General features: G+C 36.0%; 1 protein-coding gene across 5 annotated transcripts in view; it reads right to left on the bottom strand.

Annotated features, from left to right (window-relative positions):
• Positions 1-14,593, bottom strand: part of TBC1D30 (TBC1 domain family member 30) — a 115,038-nt gene extending 100,445 nt beyond the window's left edge. For 4 of the 5 annotated variants that reach the window (XM_074269729.1, XM_074269725.1, XM_074269727.1 and 1 more), the window contains exon 1: positions 13,863-14,548. In XM_074269729.1, coding sequence (XP_074125830.1) covers positions 13,863-14,415 — 553 coding nt within the window. In that variant the 5' untranslated portion in view covers positions 14,416-14,548. Of the gene's footprint in view, positions 1-13,862 lie in introns of all 5 variants that reach the window. The other variant, XM_074269730.1, reaches the window with a different exon arrangement.
• Between the last annotated feature and the right edge of the window lie 4,910 nt (positions 14,594-19,503).

A 19,503-nucleotide genomic window follows, 5' to 3' on the forward strand; every position in this document is an offset into this window, starting at 1 on the left:
ATAGAAATCTATCTTACCCATCAGGGAAATAGAAGAGAGGAGATTAACTAAAGAAGCAGAGGGTTAGAAGGACACTGACAGAAGAAAAGGCAGATAAGGAGAAGTAGTAGATAGAAGCTAAATACCAGTGAGGAGGAAAAGGGTGAAAGAAAAGAAAAGCTAAATATGAGGAAAGATAGAATGGCAGAAAATACACAGTTAAGAATCATAACTGAATGGGAATGGATGAACTTTCTCCTAAAACAGAAGCAGAGTGGATCAAAAAACAAATTTTTACAATATGTTGTTTACAAGAAACACTTTTGAGCAAAGGCACAAAGAGAGACTAGAACAAAATCAATCATGATTCTGCTAAAGTTTAAAAAAACAGGGTTAGCAATCCTGATCTCAAAGTAAAAAAAAAAAAAAAAAGGAAGGAAGGAAAGTATATCACATATATGCACCAAATGGAAGAGCATCCAATTCTTAAAGGAGAAGTTAAGTGAATCATCAGAAGAAATACCAAAACTATACTAGTGGGGAACTTTAAATGTCCCTCTCAGAACTTGATGAATCCAACCAAACAGTAATCAAGAAAGAAACTAAGAAAGTAAATAGAATATTAGAAAAGCTAGATACAGCAGACCTTTGGAGAAAACTGAATGGCTCAACAACATATAGCACCTACACAAAAACTAACTATGTGTTAGGGCATAAAACTTCAAAAGTAAGTGTAAAATGAACTGATGCTAAGTGAAATGATCAGAACCAGGAAATCATTATACACTTCCAACAACAATACTATATGAGGATCAATTCTGATGGAAGTGGCTATCTTCAACAATGAGAGGATCCAAATCAGTTCCAATTGATCATTAATGAACAGAACCAACTACACCTAACGAAAGAATACTGGGAAATGAGTGTGGACCACAACATAGCATTTCCACTCTTTCTGTTATTGTTTGCTAGCATTTATGGTTTTTTTTCCCTCAGGTTATTTTTATCTTCTTTTTAAATATGATTTTTCTTGTGCAGCAAGATAATTGTATAAATAGGTATACATATATTGTATTTAACATATACTTTAACAACAAAGGATAGTGAAAAATAGATTAAAAATTAACTGGAAACTAAATAATCAAAAAGAATAGGATTCTTTACCTATAGAGTCAAAGAACCAATAAAATTCATCTGGAAGAACAAATGGTCAAGAATATTAAGGAAATTAATGGAAAAGTACAAAGGAAGGTAGTCTGGCAATACCAAATCTCAAACTATATTATAAAGCATAATTATTAAAACTATTCAATACTGGCTAAGACATAGAGTAGTAAATCAATGAAATAGACTGTGGATACAAGACACAACAGTCAATGACCATAGCAATATAGTATTTGATTAACCCAAAGACTCCAGCCTTTGGGAAAAGAACTCACTATTTGACAAAATTTGCTGGGAAAATTGGAAAACAGTAAGATAAAAACTAGGCCAATATGTCACACCATATACCAACATAAGGTCAAAAGGGGTGCATGATTTAAACATAAAAGAATAACACCATAAGCAAATTAGAAATGCAAGGAATACTCTGTCAGATCTATGGGGAAAGAAAAATTTATGTCTAAACAAGAAATAGAGAGCATTATGAAATGCAAAACCACCAGTTTTGATTATATTAAAATAAAAAGCTTTTATACAAACAAAACCAATCCCACCAAGATTAGAAGGAAAGAAGAAAGCTAGGAAACAACTTTTACAGCATCTCTGATAAAAGACTCATTTCTCAAATATGTATATAGTGAACTGAGTCAAATTTGAAGAATACAAGTCATTTCCCAATTGATAAATAGCCAAAAGACATAAACAGGCAATTTTCAGATGAAGAAATCAAAGTTATCTATAGGCATATAAGAAGTGTTCAATATCATTTTTGAGTAAAGAAATGCAAATTAAAACAATTGTGAGGTACCACTCACACCTATCAAATTGGATAATGTGACAAAAGAGGAAAATGACAAATCTTAGAGATGTGGGAAAATTTAGACACTAATGCTTTTTTTGGTAAAGTTGTGAACTGATCCAACAATTCTAGAGAGCAATTTGGAACTATGCCCAAGAGCAGAATGCATATTCTTTGATCCAGCAATACTACAACTAGTTATATATTCCAAAGAAATCATTTTTAAAAGGGGAGAAGGGGGAAAAGGGGAAGAACCTACATGTGCAAAAATATTTAAAACAGTCCTTTTCACAATGACAAAATATTGGAAACTGAGGGTATGGCCATCAATTGAAGATTGGCTTAACAAGCTATGGTATATGAATATAATAAAGTGGTATTGTGCAATAAGAAATGGTGAATGGGCAACATTTTCTCTGGTGGATCCATTGTAGTTTTCTTAGATCATTGTATTTCTGAGAAAAGCTGAGTCATTCATAATTGGTCATCACACAATGCTGCTGATACTATGTACAATGTTTTCCTATTTCTGCTCATTTTACTTTGCATCAGTTTGTATAGTCTTTCCGGGTTTTTATGAAATCTGCCTGTTCATCATTTCAGACAAGGGAAAATAAAAAAATAAAGAAGAAAAATGTGGAATTCAAAATGTTACAAAGATGAATGCTAAAAATTCTTGACATGTAATTGGGAAAAATTCTATTAAAAATAATAATAACTAACATTCCTATAAAACTTTACAAATTGCTTTATAAATAATTTCTCATTTGATAAATATTATTTTGGTGATAAGCCTCCAAATCTGTCACTTTTTAACGCATAAATATATGTAAAAGGCCCCCTATTCATCTACTTTTTTTACCACACATACATAAAAGACATGCTTTTTTTTAACATGTACATGAATATAACAATACTGATTCTGGCCACTTTGAAAATTAAAAACTTGAGACAACCAAGCAATTTCTTGACCTTCAAATATTGAAATATTCAAATATATTTCATGTTTGCAAAAAACGATAAAGGATGCACCAACATTGCTAGAATCTTTAATTTATCGAAAGAAACTCCACTAATTTATTGAAAGGCTCCAGAGGGACAATATAACACAATAGGAATACTAATAAGCAATTCTCCACTGTTGTTTTAAAAACAAGCTTAATGTTTTCACTAGCTGTTGAGAATATGATTCAGATATTCTAGGATGTAAAGTTTTTTGCTTTCCTTGGCACTTCATTTTGAAGATTTGTGTCCATCTGGACAGCATACTAAAAAGTGAAGACATCACCTTACTGACAAAGGACCCTAGAATCAGCTATGATTCTTCCAATAGCAATGCACAGCTGTAAGAAATGGACTATAAGGAAAACTGAGCCCTATAGAATAGAAGCTTTGAAACTGTCATGCTGAAGAAGACTTTTGAGAATCTCTTAACAAAGTGATCAAGTCAATCAATCATTTGTCAATTGGTGTATGGCTCTTATTTTTTAAAATTTGATTTAGTTCCCTATAAGATGTTTAAGAATGAGGCCTTATCAGAGAAATGTGCTTCAAAATTCTAACTAAGAAGCATTTAAAGAGAATAGAAATGCTCAAAGGAAAGCAAAATAATCTGAACAAAAAGTTAAAGGTTCTGTTTAACCTATATCAGATTGCTTGCAGTCTTGGTGGAAGGGGAGAAGAGAAAGGAGAAAATTTTGAAACACAAAGGTGAATGTTGAAAATTATCTTTGCATGTATTTGGGAAAAAAATAAAATACATTAAAATAAAAAATTAAATGTTCCCATAAAAAAGGGAATGCTAAAGAATGCCTTAAAATCTCACTACTATGATAACTCTTTGCCAAGTAAATGAAATTCAAGTTCCTTTAGCCAGCTACTCAAGATACCTATAATCAGATACCTTCCTCCCTTTCCAAATTCAACTATTCCCCTTTAAAGGCAGAACCATACCATCAAAAGGATCTTTCCACCCTCCCAAATCCTTATAGACTTCTCTGATTTTTTAATCATAATTTATAAGGCATATAGTATATTGGGGAAGAGAGCAAACCACTGCTTTTATTAGTATAAGAAATTCTCGAAGTGGAAACAGCCTCCACAATGAAGATTAATAACTTGGCTTTAGTTAAAGGGAGGTTAAATGACTTATCCATGATTATTCAGTTATCAGAAGCAAGACAGGAAACAAGGTCTTTGTGAATTTGAGGCTATTATGCTAGGCAGTCTCTCTCTCTCCCAGCATTATATTTATTTATGTGTTAAAGCTTCCCACTGCTGAATAGCTCCAATTTATTTTGGTCATAGATTGTTTGCACATAGCTGTTTTTCATATTGTCTCCCCTAATAGATTATAACTCCATGAGAGCAAAAAACTGTCTTTTACCTTTCTTTGTATCCCTTAGCACTTATGCCAAGCACACAGTAGATGCTTCATAAATGATTATTAACTGACTACTAAATTGTAAGAATTATGAATATAGGGATAAATGTTTATTATTGTTGCACCTCCTCCAATAGCTCTCCCTTCAATTCAAGGAAAAGTTTTAAGCTCCTCTTAGGTTTCAAGGCATACTGGATATATAAAGACAAAATTTAAAACAGCTCTTGCCTTTAAGAAGGTTCTGTTCCTGTTAAAATAGAAAAGTAAATATAAAATGATCTGAGGAGTAAGAAAGTACAAGCTAGGGAGATAAGGAAAAGCAGTGACACTCAAGTTAAACCTTGGAAAAAAAAAGAAAGATTTTAAAAGGCAAAGGTAAGAAAGGAGTACCATGAACAAAGTAGGCATTTAATAAAAGTTGCATTAAATGAATTACAGGTATGGTGAGGGAGTAGCCTGGGCAAAGGCATAGTGGTTTTGCACAAAGTGTTTAAGAAATGGATGTTGAATGACTGTAACAGTAGGCTTAAATGATAGCAAGCAAGGATTCAGTAAAACTTAAGGGAAATTTTTTTTACTTTTACTGTAAGAATTTCTACTAGAAAATTTGTAATATTCTCTCTAAAATGTAATGTTCTCTGTTGAGGTTTTCTTGAGTTCTGTGAAGGCAGCCTTCGTTTCAGTTCAGTAATCACCACAAATGCAATCAGGTGTTAAAGTCCAAATCCTTTATTATCTCTTTCCAAGTCTTGTCTCCTTTCCTAGGGCCCAGTTAGTTTTCTTAGAGTCCAGATCCTTTATTATCTCCTTCTTGGGGCTGGGCAGCTTTCTGAAAGCCTTTCAGTCTGGCCTTGGTCTTAGTGGGGGAAGTGCAGGAGTCCAGGCCAGCCACCAGGAAGATCCAAGATCAAATTGAATTTCTCCCCTTGGTTCTGAGAGCTTAAGTTCCTGCCTGCCTTTTCTGGCTTCTGAATTGCCCTGAATGTTTCTGACTCTCCCTGGCTGAGGCTTCTAGCTTATAAACTACACACCAAGTACAAACCAATCATTATATCACTAGGAAACCATTATTTGTTGTAAAATTAAATCAATGCTAAATTAGATTTAACCATTGTCTCCTCAATTCCACTTAGTACTTTGTTTCAAGTTCTGGCCCATAACATCTCCTTGCAGTATTAAATCAATCATACTGAACCGTGATAAATTAGTTAACTATTGTCTCTATCAATTCCACTGACTTAGTACCTTGTAAGAATCCTTTGTTTCAAGTTCAGAGTTCTGGCCCATAGCATCTCCCGTTTTCTTTTGTTTTAGAACATAAATGGTCATGACTTCCCTAACTTCTCAAGGAGGTGAGAACCCCCAAAAAAGGAGCCTCCCCTGACTGCTCAAAAAAGGAGTGAAAACACCATAAAAAAGAGGTGATCACGCCCTCCCTGACTTTTCAGGAAGGGAGATGAAAACACCAAAGGAAATGGGAAATCAAATCAGATTAGTGGGTTTCTGAAGGGTCTCACTCTTAAAACAGGTAAATCCATCAACATGGGAGGTATTACACATGATTACATAAATTACATAGCAATATAATGCAGGCTAGTAGTGATGTAACAAATAACATGAATCAACATGAGGAATTATACATGTCCATAAGTTCTAGAAACAGTCCAAAAGGAATCTATTGTCCATTACTTCATGTGCCAGGAATCCAATGATTCCTGCAAGTTTTGAAGTCTTGTTTTATTGACAATTTTTCATCTCAGGGAATCCAATGATTCTTGCTGGTTTTAAAGTTCTGTAACAGTCTCATTATCAGCCATGCTCTTTCAGTGTCAGATCTTTTTTAGGTTTTCTCCTTTGTTTTGAGGTTTTTCCTCTTTTTTCTGTCTCTCTCTGATGGACAAGGCAAATAAGACTCATTGGCACCCATCTGATTCCTTCTCCATCTGTAGAAATACGAGCAAACCCTCTTTCCCAAGTAGTTAACCTACCTGGTCCCTTCCATTCACCACTTTCTGGATCTCTCCACATCACCTGGCGATTATCTAAATAAAGTGGAACTGCTCTCACTGGACACTGACCTCTGTTGGGTTATAAAACCTGTCTGCCAGAGTCAGTGCATCTTTATCAAAAAATTTTAAATTAATGGTATAAAGAGCTAAATTTAGAAGTTCTCTAGGGTTACCTGTGGCTCCCCCTTTCTTTTGTTTTTGGAGGAGTGTCTTAATGTCTCTGTAGAACAAGCTATCAGTTATTCATTAGTAGAGTATTTTTTTTTAAAAAATAAGGAATCAAGTAACAGCAATATTATATGATGGTCAACTGTGAATGACTTAGCTCTTCTCAGCAATACAATGATCCAAGACAATTCCAAAAGACTCATGGTGAAAAATGCTATACACCTCCAAAGAAAGAACTTATGGCATCTGAATGCAGATCAAAGCATACTATTTTTCACTTTCTGCACTTTTTCATGTATTTTTCCCCTTTTGGGTTTGTGTTTTCTTTCATAATATAATGGGGTAATATGTTTTACATGATTAAATTTATATAATCTATATCAAATTGATTACTGTCTCAGGGAAGGGAGAAATGAAGGAGAGAGAGAAAGAAAATTTAGAACTCAAAGACAATTTTTAAGTGGATGTTAAAAACTGTCTTTACATAACTGGGGGGGGATTTTTTAAAATAAGGAATCAATTCTATTGAATGGTTATCACTTTATTTTGGTGAAAAAAAGGAACCATGAATTTGAAATATTATCATCTAGAATTAAGTCCATATTAATTCAATTGCTTAACAAATGTTACTAATAATAATGGTGTTGACAGTTTTTCCTAGTAGATAGAGAGCAGGCCTTCCATCAGAAAGACATGGATTGAGTCTTGCCTCTGCCATATACCAGCTGGAAAAGTCACTAATCTGCCCCCAGGAACAGTCTCTCCCAACTCTTATTCATTTAGTCTAAGACTCTGCAACTTCTCCTAGATCACACATAAGTGTGGATTCAGACTCAGGTGCCCACCCTCCCCTTCCTTCCAAGGACAGCAATAGTTTGTCATCTCCTTTTCCAGCTCATTGTACTGATGAGTAAACTGAGGCAAACAGGATTAAGTGATTTGTCCAGGGTCACACAGCTAGTAAGTGTTTGAAGCCAGATTTGAACTCAGAAAGATAAGTCTTGCTGACTTCAGGTCCAGCACTCTTCCAACTGAGCCATCTAGCTGCCCACAAATTATAGTATATGAATATAACAGAATATTATTTCAGCAAAAGAAATGAAAAGAAATCTGGAAGACTTAGATGAATTGAAGCAGAGTGAGATGAATAGTCAAGAAAGCAATTTTTATTGGAAATTAATATGTCAGAAACTAGGCATTGACCCACAACTAACACCCTATACCAAGATAAATCAAAATGGGTTCGTGATTTAGACATAGTGATATTATAAACAAATTAGAAGAACAAATTATAGTTTACCTCTCGTATCTATGGAGAAGGAATGAATTTGTGGCCAAAGAAGAATTTGAAATCATTATTGAACAAAAAAAAATGGATAATTTTGATTATATTAAGTTAAAAACTTTTTGTACAAACAAAACTAATGCAGACAAGATTAGAAGGGAAACAATAAATTGGGAAAACATTTTTACATTCAAAGGTTCTGATAAAGGCCTTATTTCTAAAATATAATAGAGTATTGACTCAAATTTATAATTCAAGCCAACTGATAAATGGTCAAAGGATATGAACAATTTTTCAGATGAAGAAATTAAAACCATTTCTAATCATATGAAAAAGTGCTTTAAATCACTATGGATCAGAGAAATACAAATTAACACAACTCTGAGGTACCATTATACACTTCTCAGATTGGCTAAAATGACAAGAAATGACAATGATGAATGTTGGAGGGGATGTGGGGAAAACTGGAACACTAATACATTGTTGGTGCAGTTGTGAACTGATCCAACCATTCTGGAGAGCTTTGGATACCCTTTTATCCACCAGTGTTTCTATTGGGCCTGTATCCCAAAGAGATCTTAAAGGAGGGAAAAGAATCCACATACGCAAAAATGTTTGTGACAGCCCTTTTTCACTGGAAAATGAGTTGCTGTGCATCAGTTGGAGAATGGCTGAATAAGTTATGGTATGTGAATATTATGGAATATTATTGTTCTTTAAGAAATAATCAAGAGGATGATTTTTAGAGAGGCCTGGGGAGACTTACATGAACTGATGCTAAGTGAAATGAGCAGAACCAGGAGATCATTATACATGGCAACAACAAGATTATATGATGATCAGTTCTGATGGATATGGCTCTTTCCAACAATGAGATGATTCAGATCAGTTCCAATAATCTTGTGATTAAGAGAGCTATCTACACCCAGAGAGAGGACTGGGAACTAAGCGTGGACCACAACATAGCATTTTCACTCTTTTTGTTGTTTTTGTTTTCTTTCTCAATTTTTTCCCTTCTTGATCCAATTTTTCTTGTGCAGCAAAATAATTGTATAAATATGTATACATATATTGAATTTAACATATATTTTAACATATTTAACATGTATTGGATTACCTGCCATCTAGGAATACTCCAAATGGATATATGACAATACTATGTTTCTTTATCAATTCTTCTGGACTGAGATTGTTCCTTTCATCTACAGGAGGGTGTAGGGGAAGGAGGGGAACATTTGGAACACAAGGATTTGCAAGGGTCAATTTTGAAAATTTACCTATGCATATGTTTTGTAAATAAAAAGCTTTAATTAAAAAAAGAAAAGAGAAAAAATCATTGTAAATAAAAACAACCTTAGAATGACCAAACGTGACTCCACAAGACTAAGAGGAAATATGTTGCCCACTTTTTGACAGAGGTATATCCAAGTCAAGGAGGTTTTAAAAAAAGGACATCACTAAAGACCATTCCCAGGTTAGAGAAGGTAACTATATGTGGTAAAAGATAAGGACTTTATAACAGATTTTTAGTAGGGAAAATCCACAAATTAGGAGCATACTTACTCTGGTAAAAGTGTGCCTACCAGAACTAAATGCCATCTGAAGAGGGAAAGTATGAGTCCCCAAGGGCAGCCAGGATCCAGGCAAAGATGGGACAAGAAGAACCAAAAATAGGATAATAAAGTCTTAGGAGTAGAAATCTTTATAAGATCAGGGGGTAGGACAGGATTTAGAACACATTGTGACTCCTATCAAATGACACAGTTTCTACCTATCATTGCTTTCTTTTAAGAACTGATATTTCTAGAAGCAAAGCACAGCAAAAGATAGGGAAACTAAGGTAAGATTTAATAAGACAACATAAAAATTGAAAAGAACTCAAATGTGATTCCTCAGAAAGTTTACCCATTGGAACATGGAAAGAACAGAGAAGGTATTATAAGCCACAACTGACTCAGGAGAGTATGGCAGTTAAAATTTGAGACTACAATAAAATACTCACAGACTATCTAACAGTTAACCAAAAAAAAAAAAAAGGGAGAAGTAATCAGCCATGTGGTTCAGTCATGTCCAATTCTACATGACCCCCTTTTGGGGTTTTCTTGGCAAAGATGTTGGAATGGTTTGCCATTTCCTTTTCCAGCTCATTCTACAGATGAGAAGTTGAAGCAAACCGTGTTGATTACATACAATTTTTATCTTTACAAATCTTGTTTGCTCATAGTTACTTATATTTTATCTCCCCCATTACATTGTGAGTGCTCTAAGGACAGAGACTTCTTTCTCTTTCTTTGTATCCAGAGCTTAGTCTAGTGCCAGGCACATAGAAAGTGCTTAATAAATGCTTGCTGACTTGTCTTGTTGAAAAGTTTTTGTAAAAACAAAATGCAATTAGAATTAATGGAGAAAAATCTTTAGAGACAAACTGTCTGATATAGGACTGATATCCAAGATATTTAAGGAACTGATTCAGTTCCTCAACAAAAACCTAGAATCACAGAATCTGAAAGCTGGATAGTTGTATAGGACCTCAACAACTGTTCTTTGTGTGATTTGCCCAAACCATAGATAAAATAAATATCCAGACAAGTTCTGCTTCTGCTTGAAGACTTTCAAGGAAAAGAAACCCACCATCTCCTGAAGCGAAGCAATCTAACTCTGGACAATTCTAATTATTAAGAAGTTTTTTCTGGCATCAAGTCTAAAATATCTTCCTTGCAGCTTCTATCCCTTCATCTTTTCTCCCCAGGTTAAACATACCCAGTTTCTCCAACTGTCTTAAGCATTTTGCTATCCTGTTTGACTTCCTTGAGACACTATCCAGCTTATTTAAACCATGACCCAGAAATGACTATAATACTCCAGATGAAAGATAACAAGAATTATCACTTCCCTATTCTTGGAAGCTCTGCCCTTCTTAATTTAATTCAAGTTTTTATTCATTTTTTGCTGCCACATCACAACTGCTGCTTGAGATTGAGATTGCAGTCCACTGAAATTTCTAGATCTTTTTCAGAATAGCTCTTGATTATCTCTGCCCTTCTCTATCTTATATTTGTGGAGTTGCTTTTTTCATACCCAAGTTAAAAACTTTATTTTTCCTATTGAATTTCATCTTTTTAGATCCAGTTTAATGTACTAACCTGTGAAAATCCTTCTGAATCTTGTCAATGTGTTAACTATACTTCCTACAATTGTGTCAAGTGTAAATTTGATGAGTATGACAACTATGCTTTTGCTCAAGTCATTGAAAAAATGTTAGCATAAGCCAAATGCAGATAAATGATCAAATGATATAAACAAGCAATTTTCAAAAGATAAAATGCAAGCTATCAATAATTATAAGAAAAAATATCTCAAATCACTAATAAGAGAAATGTAAATAAAAAAACTCTGAGTTTCTACTTCATATTCAACAGATTGATCAAATCTCAAGAAGAAAATGTCAACCATGTGAATAGAGTCATTATTGTAAAATGGTAAATTGGTTCAGCTTCCTAGAAAGCCATTTTTAACTGTGCCCCTAATTAAACTCTTCATACCCTTTAATCCAGTGTTAATACTATGACATATATACTCAAGAAGTCTATGTTAAGACCAATTTACCAAAACTCCTCCTTCCCTCCCATGAGCCAGACTAGACTGTTGAATAGTTGATTGGTATAGTTTTAAAAAAAAAATTAAAAATATGGTAAAAAGACCATGGAATATGGAATCTGAGGCTCTCTACTACTCACCACTACCTGTAGAACTTTAGGCAAAATTCAGTCCATGTACGTTTCAATTCCCTCATCTATAAAAGAAGGATACATAGACTAGAAGACCTTTAAGTCCCTTCCAACTTGTAATTTCTGAAATTATATACAATGTGACATGTCTTTAATTCTACTAGAATGACTGATGGGAAACAAAGCTTTTAAATAAACTGTAGGTAATTCTATCCCTTGAGTAAAAAATGACTGAATTAAGAGATTTTTGCAAAAGACTAACAGGTTTTAGAAGATAAACTATTAACAATGGTGTACTTTATCTTCTTTAAAATCAATTTATCAAATCTCATTTTCCACTGAGTAATTAATACCAAAAATGTCCACAATAGGGGAAATGGCTTCCTCAAGAATAATAAAGGAACTCTGTATCATGACTTTTAATGCTGGATTTTGCTGATATCTAAGGAAACCATTTTTTCATTGAACACTGTGAAAAAACAAAAATCATAAATTTGGTCAAATCCTCATAGAAAATGAAATTGTGTATTCCTACTAATACTAATACTAATAGAGGGGGAGATGCAGACAACCATTCATAACAATCAGCTGGGGGGGAGATCGTCACTAGGAAGCAGAGGAAACCCAGAGTTGTTTACACAGATTTCCGAAAGCTAACAGATTTATTCATTTCCTTTGAAATTTTTCTGGCATTAGTAAGGTTGATTTTGACAATGAAGACACAAGCAACCATTGTGTTCTCCTCTTTTCTCTCCTAGTGTAGTCAATTTAGCACAAGGACAGTAGTTGCAAGAAATGTGGTTGTTGCCTAGCAATCTGTTATCCACACCAAGCTTCATTTTATTACATGGGAGCTTGTTGTTCCTAGAGAGGAAAATATATATTTAATAACTGTGGTAAGTACAGAAAAGCCATGTCCTTTTGAACTGGTGAGAAAAATCTAAATGAGGACATCAGCACCCTTAGCACTGCTTTGATGATAACAAAAGAAACACTAGATTGGCCTCCCTCCCCTGGGAAAGCCAAGGACATTTTCCCAGTCCAAGTATTCTCAAATCTACTAACAAAAGATGCCAATTAAATCCTCAAATATCTCAATGGATGGACAACTATCCAATGGAAAACAACTACCTGAGGAGTCCCTTTAGAGGGGCTCTGAGCTCAGGTAGAAATTAAATTCACAGACTCTGATCCTGAACAGCTATGACCAGTTAACACTGCCTCAATAAACACTAGTAAAAGCCAGAAAAAGAGGTTGGGTGTTTGTTTAAGTTAAAGCTTCAGCAAAGCTTTAGGCCTATAAAGCCACTCTTCTGCTGGTGCCTTCTATTTTTAACTTTAAAAAATCTCTAAGATAACAGGATCTGTGTATAATGGGCATTGTATTTCTTTCCAGTAGGGGGAGGGGAAGGGAGGAGAGAGAGAATTTAGAACTGAAAATAAAAATTAAAAAATAAACGTAAGTGAGCGACACAGCATGGAGTTAGTTGCTGACTTTGGAGCCAAGACAACCGGTATTCAAATATTCCCTGGGGGAATCTGGGAAGTAGCTTAATTTTTCAGTGTTCTAAACAACTAAGATTCTATCAGAGAAGGTTCTGACTTGCTTTCTCACCTGGGAGTTCCTTATATTCATGAAATCATACATAGCTCCTACTCCCCATTCCCTCAATTAAATGGTTCTTAACGTGAGATTTATGAACTGGTTTGGATTTTTAACTTTGATAACTGTATTTCAATATAATTCGTTTCCTTTGTAATCTTATGTATTTTAAAGCATTTCTGAGGAGCCCGTGGGCTTCTCCAAATGATCAAGAGGATAGTAATACACACAAAATCAAAAAATCCCTGCAAGTGATCAGCTGCTCAAGCAGATTTCACAAATTCCACCAAAGGAAAAGAGGAGCCAATTAGACGCAGACTTCGGCAGGCAGTTTTGGAAAAGCACGAGAAACTGCGGTATCGTAATGAATGCACCTGTGCTCCAGGTCTTACCAAAGAAATTATCCAGAGACATTTCTCCCTAATCCCATTAAAAGGAAGCACCTCGTCACAGACCTTGAAAGCAGGATATTTGTGTTCCTGCCTAACTTAAACACTGAACAGACCGGTCCCACTGAAGTGAAAAAGTTTTGTTTAGTTTGCTGATTTGTAGAGCAGTTACTCAAGTTTTTACCCAGAGCTCAGAGAAGTCTAGGATGGGCAGGAAGGGAGACGGAAAGACAGGGAGGCTTTAGTGGGGCACGATTAGCAGAGAGGGGCAAGGTGGCATTTGGGGTGAGAGGGAGTCTCTCTCCCCGATGACTGCAGCTCTGGCGCTACGCCCCGAGGGCAGCCCCCGCCTCACCTTTCTGTCTCAGGTACTGGATCTGGTGCCTCTGGCTCTGCCCCTCCAGCAGTTCCTGCAGTACGCGGCCGCCCAGGAAGGCGTCGGAGCCGCCCGAGGCCTCGGTGGAGCTGTCCACGCTATCCTGGCGTCCCGGGTGCCCTCTGCCCCAGCTGCCCCCCACCCCATCGTCCTCCGGGCAGCTGTACAACTCGGTGAGAAGTCCGCTCACCAGGGATGCTGTGCGGCTCGACCTCCCCCGCGGAGGCGGACACAGCTCGGGATCCTCCTCCCCCTCCGTGCTGTCCTTGTCCCCGCTACTTCTCCCCGCCCGTAGTAACTGCGCCCCCCTGGACAGAGGGTCCCGGGGGAGTGGTGAAGTTTTCTCCTCTTCTTCCTTTTCCTCATCCCGTGTCTTCCCCTGCTCCCGTACGCTGGCCCCGCCGATCTCAATAACTGAGAGCTCCTGATCCTTGGGGTCTCGAGGAGAAGCCGTCATGCCCCCGGGGTGTCCGCGTCCTCCCGCGGTTCCTCTGGAGAGCTCGCTTCGGCGCCTACCGCTCCTCCGGCCCATGCAGCGTTCCGAGCTCCCGCGGGCCGGACAGTTCCGGGTCGAGTCAATGCCACATCCCCCGGTTGGGGGAGCTCTAAAGGCCACTAGCTCGGGATCCCTGGAATGACCGCCTCCCGGCCCGCGAGAGTCGCCGCCCTCCTGGATCTGAGCGCGGAGGAACAGCGGGAGCTCTCCACGCCGCGGTTACCTGGCGTTGCACCTGCTCTGGCGAGGCAGGACTCTGGCGCGCAAAGGCTTTTCAATTGGCAGGACCGACGAGAAACAGAACGTGGCAGGAACAGGATGGGGATAAAACTTAACACCGGGACGGGATTGGAGACCAGGTGTAAGCCACCTCCACCTTTACCAGACGCTTGATTTAAAGGGAGACGGTCACAGGCAAAATGTAATACCCAGGAGGAATTAAGTCAGCAAATAAGAGCTGACCCGGACCTCTTTTTTTCCGAATGCATTCCCAGATACTTCTCACCTTTCCACACGGAAGAAAAAGGGGCAGGACCTGAAATTTCATTAAAGCTTCTTAGTCTGACAATAGCTTTCCTAAGATTTTAAAGACAATCAACTAGGGACCAAAGGGCCACATTGTATCACTATGTTTCTTCTTTCCCAAACATGAAACTTTTAAAAGATCTGTAGCATATATAATGTTAATGTTTAGCTTTGCTTAAATAAAATAAAATAAAAAGTGAAATTGGTATATTTTAACCCCAAAATTTGGCAGTATAAATACTATAGATTTCGATTCTTAATTTGCAAATGAAAATGATCCTTTCTTTAAATGTTGGTCTTGAGAAGCTCGGAATTTAAGTTGACATCTGTACTTTAGTTTCCTTATACCTATCGAAAGGAAGTAATCATACGTATTCACCTCCTAAAGATCCTCTTTTATTTAATTTTTAATATTAGCTTTTTATTTTCAAAATACATTTAAAGATAGTTTTCAATATTCACTCTTGCAAAATTTTTCTCCTTTTCTTTCCCCACCCCACTTCCCCTAGCAAGTAATCCAATCTAGGTTAAACATGTGCAATTCTTCTAAACATAATTCCATATTTATGCTGCACAAGAAAAATTAGATCATCCTTCTTGTAAGAAAAACAATAACCACTATCCAGAAACAAAAGAATTTCTCTGTTCTTAACATTCTCATTCATCCCGAAAAGGTCCTAGTCCTTCTTTCATCTTATTCTTCCTCTCTCTCTCTCTCTCTCTCTCTCTCTCTCTCTCTCTCTCTCTCTCTCTCTCTATATATATATATATATATATATATATATATATATATATATATATATGAATGAAGATATAGATATAGGTATCTATATCTTTATATATAGATATATATCTCCTATCTATATATAGAGAGAGATATCTATATCTATATATTTATATATTTCACTCCTTTTAGGAGTGAAAAGGACCCATATAGGCAAAAATGTTTGAAGCAGCTCATTTTGTGGTAGCAAAGAACTGGAAAATGAATAGATGCCTATCAATTACGGAATGCCTGAAAAAGTTGTGATATATAAAAGTAATGAAATATTATTGTTCTATAAAAAATGATGAACAAGTTGATTTTAGAAAGGCCAGGAAAGATTGACATGAACTGATACTGAGTGAAATAAGCAGAACCAGAAATACATTGTACACAATAACAGCAAGAATGTGCAATGATCAACTATGAAATACTTGATTTTTCTCAGTGGATCAGTGACCCAAGGTAAGCCCAATAGACTTTGGACAAAAAAAAATGCCATCTGCGTCCAGAAAAAGAAATAAGAAGATTGAATATAAATCAGCACACATTATATTCACTTCTTTTTTCTGGTTTTTTCTCTCTTCCATGGTTTTTCCTTTTTGCTCTGATTTTTCTCTCCCAGCATGATTAATAAAGCAATGTGTATTAAATTTTACATATATATGCTTATATATGTGTATATATATATATATATATATATTAATCTCTTGTTTTTGATCATCTTAACTTTTAAATATACCCTTCTATATCTTACCCTGTTTTTCTGTATGTGTGTGCATGGGCTGTCTAAATGTAAAGATAGAACTAGCAAGTTTCATAGATATCAGTTGAGATTTTCTCTCTCCTTCAATATCTAAGATGGGCATCAGGATACAATTGAATCTGCCACTCCTAAACTAGGTCTAGACTAGAGATATGAGTTTGAGTTTAAAAAAAAAAAAAAAGAAAGCCATTTCCTTACTCTTAAGGGGGGAAAGTATCTCTTAGCTAACACTCCCAGCTTAATCTCTTCCAACCATTGTTACTGAGATCAGAATGAACAGTAACAGACCCCATTTATTCAAGCCAAACTGCAAACAGAAATCAGTAAAGTTCTACAACTTAGGATACCAAAAGAATACACAAGAATAAATGCACTCTTCAGAAAAGATATTAACGTAGCCAAGTGGGAGAGAACTCTTTCACTTAAGGGAGATCCATTCTCAGCCTTTTCTAGAGTTACAAGACCTAGAGGGGAAGGGATGTGATTCCCTATAAGCCAATTTCTCACACATTTCTGAGACTCCCAGAGTTCCATCATTCAAACAATGCCGTATCTCTTGGTCTCTATGTTGTTCTTTCTCTTTTTGGCTCTACTTTTGTTTCTCTCTATAGCTCTTTTGTTTCTCTATCTTACTATATCTTTTTCCCTCTCTATTTCTCTGTCTCTGTCTCCCTCTCATCCCTCCACCCCGTCTCTTGACTGTACCTCCTCAAGATCCTATCTTAAATTGTCTTTGTAACTTTGAGCTCAAAATCCTCTCAGTCAGTAGTCGTGTCTTACTACCAGTTTCACTGCCAGAATCTACAAATGAAGAAATTTAAAGTAGAGAAGAAAGGGACAAAGAAAAAGGTCGCAAAAAAAAATTAAAAGTCTCTTATGTAAATTGTCTAAAATAGGGATTCTTAGAATATGACTCTGTGAGCAAAATCATCAATGCTGCAACAGACCTGAACCAGAATTCTAAAACCAAAACTATAACCCAAGTCTGAATCTATAAATTTAGGAACCAATAATGGTTTATCCAGTTCACTAGCAAGGGAGCCTCTCTTACATGGATCCCCAAAGAAAAAAAGGACAAAGTTTACATTTAGGCAGAAGATGAATTGGGTATGAGGTACCTCTGGATTGGAAAGGCCTATAGACAGTAGACTTGCAGGGCAGGAATAGGAGATATAGTATCCTTTTATTGGACAAGCCTGTTGCTGGGCTAGCAACTTCTTCAGGTTGTCTCTTGTAACTCAGCCCTAATAGATGGAGCTCTCAAAGAAAGATGGGACTAGCAATACAAACAGGCTCAAGGACAAGACAGAGGAACTGAAGTCAAAATAAAAGTTGCTTTAGCTTTCTCTGCTACCCACAGTCCATATGAGTCCATGAAGATCATGGATGGGAAAAAAAATACATCTGTGTTTCAATATAACTAGCTCCTTTGTAATCCTATTTATTTTATTCCTCTAAAAACATTACTAAAGAAGAGATCTATAGACTTCAATAGATTATCAAAGGAGTCTAGGACACACACACAGAGACACAAAATTGCACTCTTTTTTTAAGATGACTATGGTATATTCATTTATTCACTGGCATTCCCTATCTCTTATTCACATTCTAAACCACATTTTTGGAAGGCAATCTCTAAATTAGAATTCAATAAGGAAAGGGGAAAAAATCCAATGGTATATTGCCCTTGGAAAGAGTAGTACAATTCTGGAAAATACAATTCTAAATTTCTAAAGTATTTACTCTGATATTACCTCAGATTGGTGTGGAGGTAACCCTCAGTTCTCAAGGTAGTGCCTCATGGCCACGCAAGGAATGAAATGTTTTCATCTAAGCATCACCTTAGAAAAATTCAGAGAGGTTTGTGATCAGAAGTTTGGCTACCTGGTGATGATTTCTTTTAAAGAAAGCAACTCACAAAGTGTTGAGAAGGACCTGTATAGGGAAGTGGTGACCAGCAAAGTTCAAAATAGCGTAATCAAGAATTAACCACCTTCAAAGAATATGAACAAACAATTTTCATATGAAGAAATTAAAGTTATCTATAGACATATAAAAATGCTCTAAATCACTATTGATTAAAGAAATGCAAAATAAAACAACTCTGAGGTACCACTTCACACCGCTTACATTGGCTAACATGACAGGAAAAGATAATAAATATTGGCAGGGATGTGGGAAAACTGGGACAACAATATATTGTTGGTGGAGTTGTGAACTGATCCAACCATTCTGGGGAGCAATCTAGAATTATGCCCAAAGAGCTATCAAATTGGGCATACTCTTTGATCTAGTAGTGCCTCTATTGGGCCTGTATCCCAAAGAGATCTTAAAAAAAGGAAAAAGTTCCCACATGTGCAAAAATATTTGTAGCAGCTCTTTTTATAGTAGCAAGGAACTGAAAAACAAGTGGATGCTTATCAATTAGGGAATGGCTAAATAAGTTATGGCATATGGTGTATGAAAGTTATGGAATATTATGGTTCTATTTTTTAAAAAATGAACAAGCTGATTTTAGAAAAGCTGGGAAATATTTACACGAACTGATGCTGAGTGAAACTAGAAACTAGAAAAACCAGAAGAACATTGTACACATCGACAAGAAGATTGTGGGATGATCAACTATGATAAACTTGGTTCTTCTCAGCAATTCAGTGATCCATGGCAATTCCAATAAACTTTGGATGGAAAATGCCACTTGCATTATGGAGAATTATGGAGACTAAATGTAGATTAACGTATACTGTTCCTTTTTTTGTTTTTTTTTTTCTCATGGCTTTTCCCTTTTATTCTGATTTTTCTTTTCCAACATAACTCATATGGAAATGTGTTTTAAAAAAAAAAAAAGAATGCACATTTATAACCTAAAAATTTTTTTTAATTATTTTTAAAAGAATTAATCATCTTTTATTTTTGGACAAAATTAATAAGCTGGTAGCTCAAGAAAATACCACAGAATATGCCTGGGAAAGAACCTTTAAGAAACTTTTTCCTATTATCCTGAAAAAGATGGAAAAGTGAAGGATAGATGATATTACAGCTAATTGAATCACCCAAAAATCATATTCAT

This window comes from Sminthopsis crassicaudata, chromosome 5 (assembly GCF_048593235.1).
Source record: "Sminthopsis crassicaudata isolate SCR6 chromosome 5, ASM4859323v1, whole genome shotgun sequence".
Taxonomy (NCBI): Eukaryota; Metazoa; Chordata; class Mammalia; order Dasyuromorphia; family Dasyuridae; genus Sminthopsis; species Sminthopsis crassicaudata.